Here is a 17764-nt window from a genome sequence, read left to right as displayed (position 1 = left end):
TAAAATTCTTTCGATGGGATGTTCCTTCGACGTATTCCACCTCGCCCTCCCATAACGAGCCAGGTTTTTAGTAGTTTTCTGAATTGTAGGTGGTCTTTGGTGTTTCTTTTGGGATGATCCAGGTTTTTGCAGCCAGGTTCCCCTAGTTTTTTCTTGACTTGCGATTTTGGATCCAGGCTGATTTCATTGCTTGATCTGAGGGGTCTTGTTGGTTGTAGAATTTTTTTTTTTTTTTTTTTTTTTTTTTTTTTTTTTTTTTGTAGGAATTCAGCTCCCTGTCCGCTGATTGCCGTGTTATGCACATATTGAAGGTGATGCGATGTTTTGACTGGGAGCCAATTTAGTATTTTTAGTGCTGGAGTGATGTGGTCTCTTGTGAATAGCTTGAGTCTAGCTGCTGCATTGTGCATGCATTGTTTCTTCAGGAGGTATTCTGGCATCCCGAGGTAGAGGCTGTTTGCATAGTTGATTCTTGACATGACGGTGATTGTGATTTTTGTGGGCAAAGGAGAGGAAAGATAAGTTTCTTCTTGTGTGAATAAGGAAAAAGCAGTTCTTGATTAAATTTATTTCTGGTTCTAAGGTTAGGGTGTTGTCCATCCAAGTATAGTGGTGATAGAGAAGATCCCTGTGGTACTCCACATTTAACTCACGTAGTAGATTTGAAGGGTTTTATCCATATGGGTTGTCTGCTTAGAATTATTTAATCTGAGTAGTGCCATGTCTGTCGAAGGATGCAGAATTGGAGCTGAGGTTGTGTTGGAATCTGCATTTGTTTTTAGGTCCGTTTTAGATTCTGTTCCCGCTAGCAGGTCTGAAAACGACTTGTACTTGGTCTAGCAAGTGGTGTTTTTCTACATGTTCGTTTATATGTAATTTTCTAGGAGTTTTGCCAGGTAGGGAATGTTTTAAATTGGGCTGTAGTTGGGAGAGGTACTAAACGTCACCACTTGTTTTTTTTTTTTAGTGATTTGATGTAAGATGATTTGAAGGATAGTAGTACAGTTCCTGTTGTGAAAGTAGTATTCCAATGACGTTCCTTGTGCGAAGATTAATTTGTAGATGTCGGGGGCAGGGGGTCCATGGGTGATCCACATTCTTGCTATGTTACCAACTTGGCGAATGCATCGTCTGATATTTCAGGAAAGTTTTGGAGTTTGCGCTGTGGCTTTTCGTTGGGTCCGGTTGGTTGAGTGTAATGGTTGTCTGTTTTGTATGATTTGTCGGATGTCGATCTTGAATGGTCGGCCAAATCGCTGCAGTGTTTCTCTGAGGGGGTTGGATTGTTGCAACCCAGTGGGTATCTTTTTTGATAGCATTGGTGATTGTCATCCCTTCTCTTCGCCTTTTGAATTTCCTTCTTGTATGTGTGGATTTGTTTTTGGAAACGTGTTTACTTGTCTTGGTTGTATTCTTGCCTCCTTTCCAATCCCAGCTTCTTTTCATGGTGCTTAGTAGTGGAGTGAACTATTTTGCCATTGCATTTTTATTTTTTTATGGGTAAATGGTTTTTCAGGGGCAACTTTCAATGGTATCAGCGATCCATTTGTGGAGTAACTCCACTAGCTCCAGTGCTGTAGTTGAAGGTTTGACAAAGTTCCATTAGGATGCTTGTTTTGACTGTTTTCCATGGTTGTGAGCTGGGGGGCTGGATGCAGACTTGATTTGGTAGTGTGATCACTAATGGAATGAGATGGTCGCTCCACAGCATTTGTATCAGTGGCGCGCCGTGTTTAGTTCTTCCTTGGTGAAGATTGCGTCCAGGGTGTGTTCTGCTGAGGTTTGACTAACTGTTGTCAGGGTTGGCTGTCATGATTGGGCAGCCAAGACTGCCCCTTTCTATAAACTGCAGGGAGAGTTTGCAGAATTTGTGCTGTAGTCCCTGATAAATACTCTGATCCTGGAAGCTGCTGAAGTCACCCTCTGGAGCTGAATTCGAAGAGTATGTTCATCTGGAGTGATTTCCAGCAACCAGAGAACCTGCTGTGACTAATTAAACCCTTACATCAATCTACGTGGGGGCCACCCATGCAACGAATTTTACCCAGAGGCTGGTGAGATCCACTAGTCTCAAGAAGACCGCATTTTGAGCCATCCCATTACAGGCTGTGACCTTGCTGGGCTGCATGCCAATAGCCTGGGACCTTGTGCCAGAGTGCAGTACATGGTTGTCCAAATGCAGCTGAAACTTTGGACCACCAGATACTAGAATCATATCCATGATGTCCCCCACACCAGAGTGCAGGACTGAGGGATGAAAATCTGACCAGTGATATTCGTTCTTCTGGCTCCCGAAAAAGGTCACTAAACTCACAGCTGCGAGAATTTGTGGAAACTTTGCTGGAAGACTTCTATGACTGCTGCAGCAAGTTCCTGTCCATACCAGGAATCCAGTGAATGGGTCCTGTGCTGCTGCATCCTGAACGAATCAACCCAGAAGCTCGTCTTTTCTCCTAAGGTACTGTGTTGGCTCGGGTAATACTTTTTGGTCCTGTGTGAATCTTGTGAGGCTGAGTGTTCTGTGTGGTTGGGAGTTTGCCCATGCCTAATTCTTTAACTTGTATAGCTTTCTGAAGTCTTAACAATTCCAACTGACTCTGAAGCTACTAACTTGTTGAAGATATAGTCTGGAACTTTTGAGTTTCCTGCAACTGAACCCTATCCTGACCACTGTACTGCTGGACCCTAGACCATTTGGGTCCCTTTTCTGCGAAAACTCATGCTATAGAAAAGGGAAGAACTTTGAAATGGATTCTGTCTTGAAAGTATAACCAGTTTATGTACTTGTCAGTGTTGTAACTGAATCTCTGCAATAGAAAAATTAGTGTGTAAAAGTGATTACTCGCTTGAAGTTTCTCCTTAAGTATAGTAGTTGCTTTACTTGGTGTCCCACATTTTAAAAAGTGTTAGTACTATTATCATTGCTTAACAATGGGTGTAGAAGCTTACCAATAAAGGTTACCTACCATAAGTACATTCTTTCAGTGCAATTTGGGTTTTGCTTTCCTGAGTTGCTTGGTGCATTATAAGTGTTCATACTTAGTTCAGGGCAGTAAAGCAACCTTAAACTACTCAATGATGTGTTCTTCGAACTAATATCCATTCAGGAAAGGTTAACCTGTCGCAAGGTAAACTGGTTGGTTGATGAAGTGATTTCTATAACCGGAGTGTCACTGCATGACTGACTGGGTCTACTACCCTTGAATTACAGATAGTATAAAGTACATGTAACCTGGTCTTTATCCTGAATGTGTATAACCTTAGGTTTGACTCACCTTGACTTGCTTCTGGCTCCTCTAAGGTTGTACCTTGGGTTGCATAACGGGTATGTGTTTTTGTAATGCAATGTTTTTCTTATGCCCATATGTATGCTAAAATCACCTTTGTACAAAGCTATAGCCATCTCAAAGCTATAGCCATCTCTCCCTCTTAGGTAAGCCTGGTCGTTCTATGTTAACGCATGTTCTAGGGTGGTACAGCCTTACACCGAGTGGATTTATGTGCTTCCTCAGATGTATGGGTTAATGAAGCCCTTAGTTGGACTGTAGAAAAACTGTTGCAACACTGTCCCCAGATGGAAGGATCACTCCTCCCAGCGCAGGAGTCTCCCTCCAGGGTGTTGCAGACTAAAGGGCCTTAAGTCAGCAGGCTTGAAAAGGGGCCAAGTTGGAGTAGCCAGAGGGAAGGTGGCATGAGAAGGGGTTTGTCTTTTTCTGTTGGAGTACTCTTCCCACCTGTCCCAATTTCATGGAGGACCAGGCACTCTGTGTAGGATGTCGAAGAGATGAACCGTCTGTTAAGAAAACCAGGATCAAACCCCTTGCAGCAATCTTGCGTTTGTCTTCTCTCCAGTGACCTTCTTTTACAATACAGTGGTCCCCATCTTTCAAACTTTGAACACCAGAATACCCCATGTTGGAATGCAGTCTATTTTAGTCCTGACTTTGAGATCAGTGTAGAGCACCCACAAACATCACCTGGCATCATGAGGGGGTGTTGGGGCGGGCTTAAACTGCTGTGGACCAATGTCTGCCACTCTGCAAGCTGCACTGGAACCAGGCTCCTCACTGGAAGCTAAGGAACACCTGTAGGTTGCAGCCATTACTGGAACTGGGAATGCAGCACTCTGCCTTTTCCCTAAAGCCCCTGGATTGGGATTCAGCAACTTGAATTACAAAGCGCACTTTGGAGTCCTTTTTTGACGCATTTTTGAACCGCAAAGTTTAGAACATGATTCACTGCTGTATGAACACTAATCTTCTCTTGCTGAAACCAGTTCAACTGCTCAAGACATGTTAGATGCTGTTGAACCCAAGTCAAAGAATTAGTTCTGTCTAGAAGCTCGGGTCACTTTCTGGACTGCTCCCTTATTCAGTCCTTTTTCTCCGTGTCCTTTGAGCAGTGATATTGCTACACATTTTTGTCTGATCACCCAGCTCAAGTACTCGGTGATACTAGATCTGTCTGCATATTTGTGTTTTAAGTTGGGCATGGTTTGCTAGTGTTTCTAATTGGTACTATTGATTGGATTGCTACATGAATCAGTTTAGCCTGCCCTTGGCCCACGTTACCACACAAGGTGAATGAGATTGTCTGTGCAGTTCACTGATCCATTATTGGAAGTAATTGGCTCGGTCAGCAGTTTAGCCACTACTCACTATTTCTGCAGAGCAGTCCTTTTATGCCATGTTAAATTGGTGGAATTTCTTAAGATGTTAAGCACTTACAGTAATGGAGTAATTCAAGTGAGTAACTTTTTAAAAATGCGTTTAAAACTTGGTTTCTGTTAAACTAGATAAAGACCTAATATTGTCACTCTTGTCTTTAGCTATAAGTTTTTTACTTTTACATTTTCATGTTAGGCCCCTCGTGCTAAAATGAACCAGCAGCGCTCCAGGAGATTCAGGGCATCAAAGGAAGGTGTTGAACTATCTGAGGAGAAACAACGTGTGAGAGAAGAAGTACTCAAGCGAGGTATGTGTACACCCCAGATCGCATTTGGGACACATAGCTCCTGAGGGGTTAAATATTTTGTCATTTTGGTTAGTGATGGAATTGCCCCAGTGCCACTTACTGTTTGCCCGACTCATGCATATAAGTTTAATGATTTATTGATCACAAATGGATTCTGACTGGACTGTAGGAGGGCCAGGCTAATGGGTGTTAGGCAAGATTGTATGCAGTACCCTTGTAACACTACAACAACCCAGACTACAGGTAATAGGAAACCCAACCTTTGTATAAGCTTGTACGACAGTTTTGGTAGCGTGTTGAGCAGCCAGGCTTATCTCAAGAGGAGTCAATGAGCTGTGGGGGGGGGGGGGGTTACACAGAGGTTCACAGTGACAAGTATTAAACTCTTGGACACAAGGTTTCTTGAATAAACCGTTTTTTATCAGTGAGACTAGACTTCTTCACAGAAGGGAGCCATATCAACCAACGCACAAATACACTTCAAAACTATACTCTTAATATCTCTGAATCAGTATGTACCCTTTTGGGATGGCCCACAGACATAACCTACACCCTCAGGTGACTTCAGTAGCTTGGGTGCTGGGGACATTAATGTATCAATGTTGCTTTTAGAATCAATTCAGAGTGAGTCAAAGGAAAAGGTTATTCGATCATACAAGAGACAACAAATCAGTCATTCAGTAAAACGGGCAAAGCCAAAGTCGATGGGCAAATGTTTATGAGCTAAAGCATTTCTTTGCAGGAAAGTAGAAAAGTCTTTGCACAATGTTTTTGAAGTCTTTGGAAAAAAGAATCAATGTAGGGCCACAAGCTGTTAGACTTCAGAAGATGCAAGCGCCTCTAGTAAGTTTTCTCAGACTTTACAGTACCTTGTATTGAAGAAAAAGTGCAGCAGATGACTTGTTACTGAGCAGCTCTGCAGATATCACTGTTCCTGGACCTCAGTCGTGGGGACAAGAGGGAGGAGGACTTGCAATGCGACACAACGCTCACAATCTTCAAATCCGTGGCTGTTGGGGCGTTTCAGCTCCTTGCGTCTACTGCAAAGAACACTGGTTTCTGGCTATCGGGGTGAGCTTTCCTTGCTTCTGGGGTACTGCACTCTGTTGATGGGGCTCAAGCTCGGTCAGTTCTGCTTCCTGGGAGTCCAGAGGATCTTCTGGAGCTCTAGGCCAGCTTAAAATCAGCGCACACAATCTGGTGTTCCTCTCTCTGGCTATACAGTTTCTAGCAGCAACGCAGCGGAAATTCAACCAGCTCCGAGAAGGATGTCCAGGTGGCTTACTTTAGAGTTGATTGGTCCCACCAACTCAAAGGAAGAAGTCGTCCTTGCAGGGGCTTTTCTGTCAATACGAATTTGGAGTGAGCAGCAGGGCTTCACTGGGCAAACTAACGGTACAGGAGTTGCAGCAGGCGTCCTTCAAGTTCTTTGGTTCCTTCGCCCAGTGGTCGACTCTGCCTTCCAAGCCAAAAGCCTTTTACTCTGTTCTCTCCCTTCATGCCATCCTAGCTGTCACCCAAAAAGGGTTGCTGTCCTTGCCGGACAGTCAGCCAGCCAATCGGAGTGCATTTGGGTCTCCTAGGAGTCTAAGCACAGGGTGCTTCGGACACCTACCCCAGACACCCTGGAGCCAGAGGCGGGGCTTCACTCGTGAATCCCGCCAAAGGCAAAGTGAACAGTGGGACCACACCTGGTTAGTCGCACAGAGTAAGTGTCACCTTTCCATAAAGAAATGGTGAAAAAAGACTCAGACATTTTGACAAATGGCCCCCTTGGGTGCTTTACAGTGGCTGCGAGCGCAGCCCATGGTAAATGCACACCAAGGTAGTAACGAAACCACTGCCACCAGCCATACAGTGAGGAAAGGGTAACATAAAAATGTTACATGAGAAGCTATACAAAGGGGATACTAGGTAACCCCTCCAGCACCCTATTGTAAAATGGTGTGCTGCGTCTAGATACTTACAAATGTAAGTAAAGTCCATTTCACTTCACTTTACTGCACTGGGAAACACCTTATCCCAGAGAAGGTATTTAAACCGTGGGAAATTGTGACACTGCACTGAAGGTGCTGTGACACAATATAGAAGATGATGCCTATGGAGTTGGTCAGACTCCTCAACCAAATCATATTAAAATACATTAAGGGGGGGAAGGGTCTCACTCTGTTGGGGGAGTATTCAAAGAAATTGGCTAATTCCCTCCACCTTGGAGACCCCTAGCAACTTTGCTGGCTTTTGATGACTTGATTAACCTGAGACACCCTTTTGACCCACTAATGTATTTTAATGAGATTACTCCTATGTCTGTGCCCTTTCCTCCATACTTATGGGACATCTCTCCGTCCTGTGGGCTCGGGAACGGGGCACTTTGTAAAAAGCATCCAAAAATGTTACAAAAATGTGTCCTTCCTCTTTCTTGCGTGGGGCCTGGCACGCAGTTGTAACACCACCCACCTTGGCTATGCCCCACGCTTCGCCCACCAGTCCTTTTCTCCACTCGTTAGGCACTGGACGCACTTGCATCCGCAGAAGATTTTCTTCCCTTTTTCCTCTCTGGCTCTTGCTAGCGATCGTGTACTAGTCTTGTCGGTCAAACTAGACTTTCCAGATTGTTCATCTTGTCACCGTCGCTTTGCGAGGGTGGATCCCCATCCTTTGTTTAGAGTGTTTGGGTCCGGATCACCGTTGGGACTGTTTTTACTGTGATTCCCTTTCGGTCCGGGCACTTAAACGTTGTTTGGAGCGGTGGGAGGTGGTGTTCGAACTTCTCCTTCGCATTTTCAGGCGTTCATCGACAAAGTTGTTGCCCGGTAAGTTCTTTACTTTTCAGAGCACCCCGGCCGGGGGATACCTTTCCGGGTTCCTCCCGGGCTGGGAGGGGCGTTGATCGCTGTGTCACCGCGGATTGCCCTGAGGTGCCCGTTGGGCCTAATAATTGTACAGTTTTCTCCGAGGGTCTCAGACGGTAAGGGGCCTGTGGATACCGGAACTCGCTCTGAGGCGCCTCTATCGGCTTCCCTCAAAAATAAGACCAGGGTGCGCCCCGAGGCCTTGGTCGTGCTTGGTGGTACCGAGCGGATGTTCGAGGCCCGCGCTAATAAGGCTGTTACCGGACCTGGGTCAGAGGTCCCTTGTACAGAGGATAAAGCTACCAACATTTCTGAGGCCTGGCAAGGCCTTATTGGTGAAGGTTGTTTCTCACCGTTCCCGCTCTTGCGGCGACCCCAGATCTGTTGGGGCAAAGAAGGAAAATTCTTCATTTACAGGCAGTGCCGAGGTCCTTCCTGGGAAGGCTAATTTGGCGGTTGGTATGTCGCGGAAACATTCCAGGCCTCATAGTACCGACTCTGCCGAGGTCCCTTATCCTAAGGCTAAACTTAAGACCCTTGATCCATTGACGGGGACCCCTGCCTCACTTCCTCACGTGCCGCAGTTCCCCTGAGGTGATGGCGCCCATTCCTGCCACGACCGCGGCATTCATTTTGGGCGCTACTCCTACAACTACGCCATCAGCCTCCGGTGTAGGACCTGGCGCTGTGGGTGAACCTAGAGTTCCTTGTGCGCATCCTTTTCGGCCAGTCTATGACTGGAATGCTTGGATGCCCCTGCCGCACAATGTTTTGTTGCCTGTGGGGTCGGCATCTTTTGATTTTTGTGGATACTTTGTGAGATGGGCCGGTGTGGCAACCTTCCCCGTTACGTCCCTGGAATTATCCTCCTCATGAGAGGCCTCCTCCGGTTCCAAAGCAGTCCCCGGAGGAAGCCTTTTTCGGCAAATTTCAGACGCTTATGCGTACCGACCCCATTAGGGAATATTTCAAAGTGCTTTTGGGTGAAATATGTCCACCTGCGCCTCTGGCTCCACCCGTTCCTCCGGTGGTTTCGCCGGCGCCTCCCCTGCCCACGGTGCCTTCCTTCCCTGACTCTTCCGCCATTTTCCCCGGTGGGCAAGGTAGTGCCCGACAGTTCAACAGGATCCTGACCCGTCAGATGACGCGCAGGGCGATCAGGACAAAGAGTACCTGCCCTGCTCTATTAGAGCTTTTCATGACCGGGTACTGGACATGCACTTCTTGGATGTTCAGGTCCCCGACGCACCCACTCCGCAGGAGGGCATGCTTTCTGGGGCATTAATTGATATTTTATTTCTATCGCGCTCGTACACAAGTGTTTCAGAGCGCGGCAAGGGAGGGGAACAGGGGAGAACAAAACAGCGATCTTACTAGGCCCATTGACATTGAGAACGCGCAAGTGCATGGGAAAGGGGGGGGGTCGGAAGTGCATGGAAGGGGGAGAGGTGGAAAGTGCGAAGCAGAGGAGAAACCTAAATAACAATAAATGAATAAAGGAAACAAACAGTGGTAATGCAGCCAGCAATTTGCAAGTGCTAGGTTTAAGACAGCAGACAGGGTAGGTCTGATGAGTGCAAGAAACTTCTGGACCTCATAGCTGTAGAACCCGTTCCCCTCGGGAAGCGAGGGGAGGGCTTCTACTCCCGGCTGTTTACGGTGCCCAAACCCAACCAGGCTGGCCTGCGCACCATCCTAGACCTTTCCCAGTTCAATCTTTCCTTACCCCCAGAGAAATTCAAGATCACGCCCAGCCAGATACGGTCTTCCTTGCAGATGGGCGATTGGCTCAGCGTGGTGGATCTACCGTATGCGTACATGCATATTCTGATTTGGAATCCACACAGGGGATATCTTTCTCTTTGGGAGAGGAGCACTTCCAGTTTCGAGTGCTTCCTTTTGGCCTCGGCTCTGCGCCGCGTGTCTTCACGAAGATGTCGGTGATTGCGGCCTATCTTCGCCTGCAGGGTATCATGTGTATCCGTATTTGGATGACTGGCTGTTACGCAGCCCTTGCACGTTGAAAGCAGCGTGCAATCTTCAGTCTCGCCTTCAGCTCCTGTTCCATTTTGGGCTGTCGGTGAACTGGCAAATCTTCCATGATGGTCTCACAGGACTGGATTTTCCTGGGTTTTTGCTGGAACACGATCGACTGCAGGGTGTACCTGAATGGCGGATCTGTTGGCCACGTGTCAGATGTTTGCGCAGTTGGAGAGCATGTCGGCCTGGTGGTCTCGGAGGCTTCTGGGCCTCGTGCATGTTGGCTCTTCCTCGTCTCAAGATGAGGCAGACTCAAACGGCTCTTCGGAGTTCTTGGTGTCAGGCTGTGGATCTGGACTTCAAGTTGATGATGATTCCGGCTTCCATGAGAGTGGACCTGGAGTGGTGGTCTTCTCTCAGCAACCTGTCGGTGGGTGCGGGGTTTTAGGACCCAGCCCCTACGGTGACTATCACGGTGGACTCTTCTGGGGTGGGGTGCGACAGTGGATCTTCGTCAGGTCTCGGATCTCTGGTCGCCTCAGGACAAGCTCCTCCACATAAATCATCTAGAGCTTCTGGCGATCTTCTAGCGCTCATGGCGTTCAGACCGATCATTGCCAACAAAGTGCTCCGCATACGCACGGACAATGTGGTGTCGATGTATTAAATCAACAAAGAGGGGGGAAACCAAGTCTCCCCCCACCCTCTCATGGACCTGTCCATCCAGATTTGGGAGTGGGCTGTACTTCATGTTTGGCTGCTTGCAGTGCACATCCCGGGACAGCTGAATGCCACACCGGATGCCCTAAGCCGGCGGACAATGGTCAGCTACAAGTGGGAGTTCAAGGCGGATGTTCTCTCATGGATTTTCCTGCATTGGGGCATGCCGAAGTGGCTACGGCGGTAAACAAGCTTCCTCGTTATGCCTCCAGAGGGGAGCTGGGAGCCTACTCTCTGGGGGATGCTCTCAAGATTCCATTGCACAACATGAGGGCTTGCGCCTTCCCGCCTCTAGTTCACCGAGCAATTTGCAAGCTGAAGAACTCGGTGAACTGTTCCCTTCTACTCATAGCCTCATGGTGGCCAGAAAGGTTTTGGTTCTAGGAACTTCAACACCAGTGACCCCGATCTTGTTCACCAGGGGAACAGCAGCTGTGGCTCAGCTTGGTGCCTGAGTTTAAGTCTTTAGAACAACTTAACTTGTCTGCGGATAACATGCGTATTATCCAGGCAGCCAGGAAACCCTCGACTAGGTCCCAGTACAGAAGCAAATGGCTCAGGTTCTGTCATTGGTGTTTAAGCAAGCAGTTGGACCCAAGGGGGGCTACGATTGACACGGTGCTGTCCTTTGTATGCTTCTTAGCAGAGTCGGGTGTCCATGTTCTGTCATACAGAACTTACTGCTTAACTTTCTACAGACCAATGCTCTTACTCTGTGTAACCCAGTGGTTAAGGGGCATTTTGCAGGCTTGAAACGCCTCTATCCTCCAATTGGTAGTCGGCACCTGTCGTGGGATCTAAATGTAGTCCTGACAGCGTTGTGCCATAAGCCTTTCGAACCAATGGCCATGGTGGACCTTAAGTACCTATCCTGGAAAGTGTCCTTTTTAGTTGCCGTTATGTCGGCAAGGCGGGTGAGTGAGCTCCAGGCCTTGTCGGTGGAGCACCCCTTTTTAGGTCTTTCACAAGGATAAAGTCCTACAAACAAATCCTGCTTTCCTGCCGAAGGTGGTATCTGAGTTCCATCTGAATCAGTCTAGCTCCCTGCCAGTCTTTTTTCGAACCCTACCTCAAAGGCAGAAAGGGTTCTGCATTGTCTCGATGTCAGGAGGGCTCTAAGTTCTAGCTGGACAGAGCATCCGAGCTTAGGAGTTCTTCTCAACTGTTTGTCACCTTTAACCCTCAGGGTAGGCAGGCATCTAAGGTGACTATTTCCCAGTCGCTGCCTGCATTACGGAGTCTTTCACCATCCAAGGGCTGAAGTCTCCTAAGAGTATTCATGCACATCTGGTGCGGGGCAAGGCAGCCGCGGTTGCTTTTCAGAAATGTCCCCTGGGAGTCCATCTCTAGGGCAGCTGCCTGGGCCATCCCATCTGCTTTTTGTAAGCATTGTCGACATGAGCTCAAGAGCTGATGCTCAGTTTGGTCAGGCTGTGCTGAAGAACCTTTTTCAGTAAGGGGTATTTCCATCCACCCGTAGTTCCTGTAGTAGTGCTTGGGAATCTCCCATAAGTATGGAGGAAAGGGACGGGACGTAGGAGTATAACCAGGTTACCTGCCACCTTACTCCTAGTCCCCTTTCCTCCATACGCCTGCCCGCCGTCCCCTCTGATAAGGTTCCTCTGTTATTGCTAATAGGTCTCTGACCTGGCGATAGAAAAGGACTGCTGGGCGATGCGTGGGGTGGAGCCAAGGTGGGCGGGGTTACGGCCGCGTGCCGGGCCCTGCGCAAGAAAGAGGAAGGACACATTTTTGCAACATTTTTTTGGATGCTTTTTACAAAGTGCTCCGGTCCCGTCCCACACGACAGAGAGTTGTCCCATAAGTATGGAGGAAAGGGGACTATGGACTAGGAGTAAGGTGGTCACTACGTTGAGTAACGTGGTTATTCTGAACTTTGTTTCTTTTGGTTATGAAGCCTGACAAACTCCATAGGCATCATCTTTTTCATTGTCACTCTGCACCTTCAGTGCAGTGACACAGGGAAGTCTTTCAGATTTCCCAAGGTTTAAATACCTTCTCTGGGATAAACTGTTTCCCAGAGCAGTGAAGTGAAACTGACTTTACTTACACTTAACTTTATACCCCTATCTTACAATAGGGTGCTGGAGGTATTATCTTGTATCCCCCTTGTCTAGCTTATCATAACATTTCTATATCACCCTATATTACCCTTTTCCCTGGAACACAGGCGGCACGCACAGACTGAGTCAACTACCCCAGACAATCCCACCAACACTTTTGCCCGCCCTTAGTTACCGCCAGGTACTGCAGTGGTGTGGAATTGTCGATATTGGCAATCACCACACTACCTGAGGGGTTGACATTGGCAGGTGCACTGGCCACAGGAGTATGAAGGGAGGATAAGGGGAGCTATGAGGGAGCATGTTAGAGGTGGGGGCCAGAGGAGTAACAAACCTTATATGCAAGTCGGACCTGATCAGGACAGCCACATCAGAGGAGACCATGCAAGCATAGCGCCTCAATTCAGGATAGAGACGCAAACTAACCAACCCGACTAACAATTTCCCTTTCTGCATACACCTCTCTAACACCAAACCTACAGCACAGCAAACCGCACACACTTCACTACACTGCAACAACAAAAGTCTTGCACAACAGTACACGACTACCGGCCGCAAACACCCCAGGCTCAGCCAACAGACCCACCGGGCTGAGGCCGCGAACAGCACAGAACAGCACATCACTGCTCTCTTGCACTTTTCCTGCTTCCTCCCACTAACTCAACCTCCCCTCTTTCAAACGCCAGGGGACCACTCCGGTGGTGATGGTGCGCGGTACAAATGTCCTTTAACATTTTCTCAGTGAATGGCTGGTGGTGGTGGTTTTGTTATAACTACCATGGTGTGCATTTAACTCCGGGCTGCGTACGCAACTGCAGTGAAGCACCCAAGGGGTGCCATTTTTTTTTTTTGTCCAAATGGCAGTTTTTTTTTCTCGCGATTTCTTTGTGGAGAGGTCGTTTTTTTAACGGTTCTATTAAAGCAGCGCACAGATGACTACATCAGCAAATAAAAGACTATGCATTACCTCCAGGGAGTAGGCGGAAAGGCGTAGGCCTTCATGCTGGTCCACTGGAGGTGAAATGCGTCGCCCAGAGAGCTGGGGCCCTGACCCAGCCAGGATGCGAACTGGTGAACACTTCTTTGTATTTTGTGTTTATAAAGCGAAGCCAGGCCCTGGGGCATACGGGCGCATCAGTTTAAATCAGGTTGCAGAACGTTAGATAGGGAGGCACATTGGTATTACAAATACATACATGTTACATTGCATACTGTAAGCAAAGGATGAAGTTAAATAGTATTTACAATAGATACAGTAGGGCAGGCAGTAAGTCTAGGATCCAGGAAGTTAAGCTGTCATTGTATCCAAGTCCTGAAGCCAGCGCTTAGTGTTACACTTAAATAAGTAGGAGGGTTCTGATCTGAGGGGTGGGGAGTGTGTGCCATAGCTTTGAGGCCTGTACAGGGAAACTAGCTCCTCCTGAGTTATGGAGTTTGAATCTCGGTATGGACATAGTGTTAGCTTGAGCTGCTCTGAGTGGTCTTAAGGATGTATTTGGGGTGAGTTGGTTAGTAAGGTAGGCTGGTGCAAGGTTGGCCCTGGCTTTGTGTGTTGGGGCAAGGGTTTTGAGAGATATTCTATGCTCTACCGGGAGCCAATGCAGATTGCGTCTAGTCTCAGAAATATGCGACTTCTTAGGGATGTTGAGGGCTGCCCTGATGGCATTATTTTGTATTACTTGTAACTTGTTAATGTTTTTGTGGCTAGTACCTAAATAGAGGGCGTTACAATAATCTAATTTGGACAGAACTTAAGTTCTAGCAAGAGTAATGCAATTGGGTGTGTAAATGAATGGGCTGCAGGCGGTGATATGTTTACAAGTATAAGCGGATGATGCTACCGCATTAGTTTGTTTGGAGAAGGATAAGGTGGCATTAAGGTAAATGCCAAGGGTTTTAGTGTTTGATACAGTGATGGGATTGCCATCTATAGTAAATGATTTGAATGCCCTATTTAGTTTTTTAGTTTAGTGTGAGTACCAAGGATGAGCAGCTCAGCTTTTTCATCAAGACAAAGACCATGTTGTGACATCCATGCTTGTATTACTGCATAGATTTCATTAAGGGTTTTGCTGTCAGTTGCATAGTCTCCAGAGATGGGAATGAGTATCTGGGTGTTGTCCGCATAGATAGTATACGTGAAACGCAGTCAAGAATATTGAATAGGGGCTTTGTAAAGACATTATAGAGCGTAGGGGACACGCAGGAGCCTTGTGGAACCCCACAAAGTACCGGGGAGGGTTCGGCGGCGTCAGTGGGAGAGAAGACCTTCATGGTTCTGTTCGCCAAGAAAGAGTTGATCCACGATGTGGCTAGAATGTGCTGCAGATGTCAGGTGATTGACATGGTGTTTGGTGGTTCACCAAGTCAAAAGCAGCTGACGGGTCGAGCAGTAAGAGTGCTAGATTACCATATCTTTTAATGCTTGGATTTGGGTGGTGAGCTCTATCAAGGCAGTTTCCGTGCTGTGTCTTGGTCGGAAGCCAGATTGCCCTAGTCTCAATAGATTGATGAGCCTGTATTTGCAGGTAAACTGCTCTATCCAATATTTTTAGTAAAAAGGGCACCGTAGTTATTGGCCTAGGTTGGCTGGGTCAAGGGTCGATTCTTTGTTTAGAGAAATGACCCAGGCGTTCATCAGGCACTACCCCAGTTTTAAAGGAGGCATTGCTACTGTTAGTGATAAATGGGGCGGGTTCATGTGCTGCTGCTTTGATAATCTGGGCAGGGCATGCGTCGCCTTGGCAATTCGAGGGTTTGAGTTTCCTAATGTTTTACACTTCCCAGATTGCAAGGGTGAGAAGCTGAATGCTTTACAGGTAGACTCAGTGGTGGAGGTCTTATTGTATTGTTTATATTTTGGGTCAGAAGCGAGTGCACATTTTTCATGTTAATTTTAGATTGTAGCAAGGCTGTTTTATAGAATAACGCCTTCTGAATGTTAGTGCACCATGAGGCATCTGTGATGCATTTGTCAACGGGGGCAATCGGAGATTCCAGTTCTTTTAGGATCTTAGTTCTTTTGTGTTTGATTCTGCTTGTATGATTCTTTTGTTGTATGTCTTTTTTTTTAGCATGTATAATAGCCTTTGTAGTTGGAAGATGCTAAGGTTAGTTCATTCTTGTTAGTTAATGAAGGGCACTTTTTCCAGTGTGCTTCTGCTGTGCTTGTGCCAGGTGGCAAAGAGATCCACTTGGGAATGACCCCACCTGTTCTCCTGAATAACGAGGTTGTTTAGCTGCCACTCATAATTGTCCGCCTCAGCCTGCTGAGCCGGTTAGCCTCTAGGATGGATCCCCCGTGAGGTGGACTGCCGAGAGGTAAATGTTTTCCAGGGCCCGTTCCCACATGCTGATCGCCAGCCTGCACAGAGGGGATCTAGTGCCTCCCTGCTTGTTGACATAGTACATTCTGGTCGAGTTGTGTGTCTGGATGAGGACAACCTTTCCCTTGTGGTAGGAATGCACTGAGCGCTAGCCAGATGGCATTCAGCTACAACCAATTGATGTAGTATTCCTGCTCCTGTCTAGTCCAGGTGCCTTGGACTGAGATCGTACAGGGTGGCTCCCCAGCCCTCAAGCGAGGAGTCTGTGATGATGGTAGCCTGTGGAGAGGGCGGCTGGAAGGGCTTGCCCGTCCATAGGTTGTAGTCCATGGAACACCAAGTTAGGTCTGGGTGGAGAGCTGGAGGAACATTGATCATCTCGGATTGTGAGCCCCGCTCAGGATTCCATGAGGCCGCAAAGTGCGCTGAATCCTCATCTTTAGTCTTGTGTGCGGCACGGCCAACAGGACCGCCGCCAGTAGACCCAGGAGATGTTGGTACCACCATGCCGAGGTCCCATCTCTGCTGAGGAAGTGGGCGGCACCCCTCTTGATGGATGAGATGGTCTTCCGACGGGAAGCACGTGTCCCAAATGAGTCCCAGGAATGTCAGTCTGCGTAGGTTGCAGCTGTGACTTCAGATTGTACGAGAAGCCCAGGTCGTGCAGTGTTCAGAAGGGCAGGGGAAGAGTGGCAAACCGCTTCCGGAGATGTATCCCTGATGTGCAGTGGTCTAGGTATGGAGACCCTGCACTCTGAGGAGGGCCGCCACAGCGTTCTTGAGTCTGGTAAAGACCCTGGGTGCTGAGTTGAGGCCAAATGAATGGACTTTGTATTGGAAGTGGTGGCTCATGATCCTGAACTGTAGGAAAGAACGATGGGGCTGCCAAATTGGCATAACCGTCTGGAATTTTTGCAGTGAGGGTGGAAAGGTCCATCACAACTCTCAGACCTGCCTGGTTCTTCTGAATGGGGCTAATCCTGGAGTAGAACTTCTCCACTGCCTGGCTCTCTACGAGCGACTGGATCTCTGCCAAAAGAGTTGCTGGCCACACCTGTGGGAGTGGAGCTGGGATAGGAAGGCGGTACCCTGTGGATACTACGGAGAGGATCCAGGGGCTGCAAAATTCTGGTGCCAGAAATTTGCATGGAGAGCAAGCATGCCCCCTCCAGAGACCCGTGGACCCTTGCCCCTTTTTGTTTGCGCCAGTGCTGAGCCGGCGAGCGGTCCGGCTGCCTGGATCTGCATTCCTGGAAGCTGTGGAACCCTCTATGTATGACCCTTTTCAGAGCGCTGCTGAGATTGGGCGTGGTTTTTGTAAGAATAGATAAAGACTTGGCTGTTTGTGAGCTTTTCTTCTTGTCCAGCTCTTCGTCCATAGAGGAGTGGAAGAGGTCCCCCCTCGAGCGGTAGATCCAGAATGTGCTTCTGGACATCCTGGTTGAGTTTCAGTTTCGTTGCCCAGAGCCAGGCTGTTCCCCTCATGTCCATGCCGATGGCACGGCCTGAGGTATCGATATGAGCCACTGTGGATTCCATGGCGTCATGCGCCACAAGCTTGGCTTATGCTAGCCCCGCCTTAAAGCGTGATTGGCACTGGGTGGAAATCTCCAGGAGGAAGTCCGCAATTTCCCACATTTTATTTTTCGGATTTGTAGAGTGCACTGCAGCCCACGGGCATAGCGGCGCTATCAAGGATACTTAAGGCTTGCTTGAGGGTTACAATAAGCGGCCCAAGAAAAAGCATATAACATTTGCACTGGTTGGTACAGTTACAGAGAAACAGTATTCTACATTGCAGAGGTGCGACACAATGAGGAAGCATATG

General features: G+C 47.9%; 1 protein-coding gene across 1 annotated transcript in view; it reads left to right on the top strand.

Moving 5' to 3' along the window:
* Positions 1-17764, top strand: part of XRN2 (5'-3' exoribonuclease 2) — a 376513-nt gene that overhangs the window by 34357 nt on the left and 324392 nt on the right. The window contains exon 4 of the mRNA XM_069608066.1: positions 4863-4974. Coding sequence (XP_069464167.1) covers positions 4863-4974 — 112 coding nt within the window. The remainder of the gene's footprint in view (positions 1-4862; positions 4975-17764) is intronic.

Source organism: Ambystoma mexicanum, chromosome 4q, assembly GCF_040938575.1.
Source record: "Ambystoma mexicanum isolate Mex_15411 chromosome 4q, UKY_AmexF1_1, whole genome shotgun sequence".
Lineage (NCBI taxonomy): Eukaryota > Metazoa > Chordata > Amphibia > Caudata > Ambystomatidae > Ambystoma > Ambystoma mexicanum.
The sequence above is the reverse complement of the archived record's forward strand: the minus strand, read 5'-3'. Positions and strand labels throughout refer to the sequence as shown.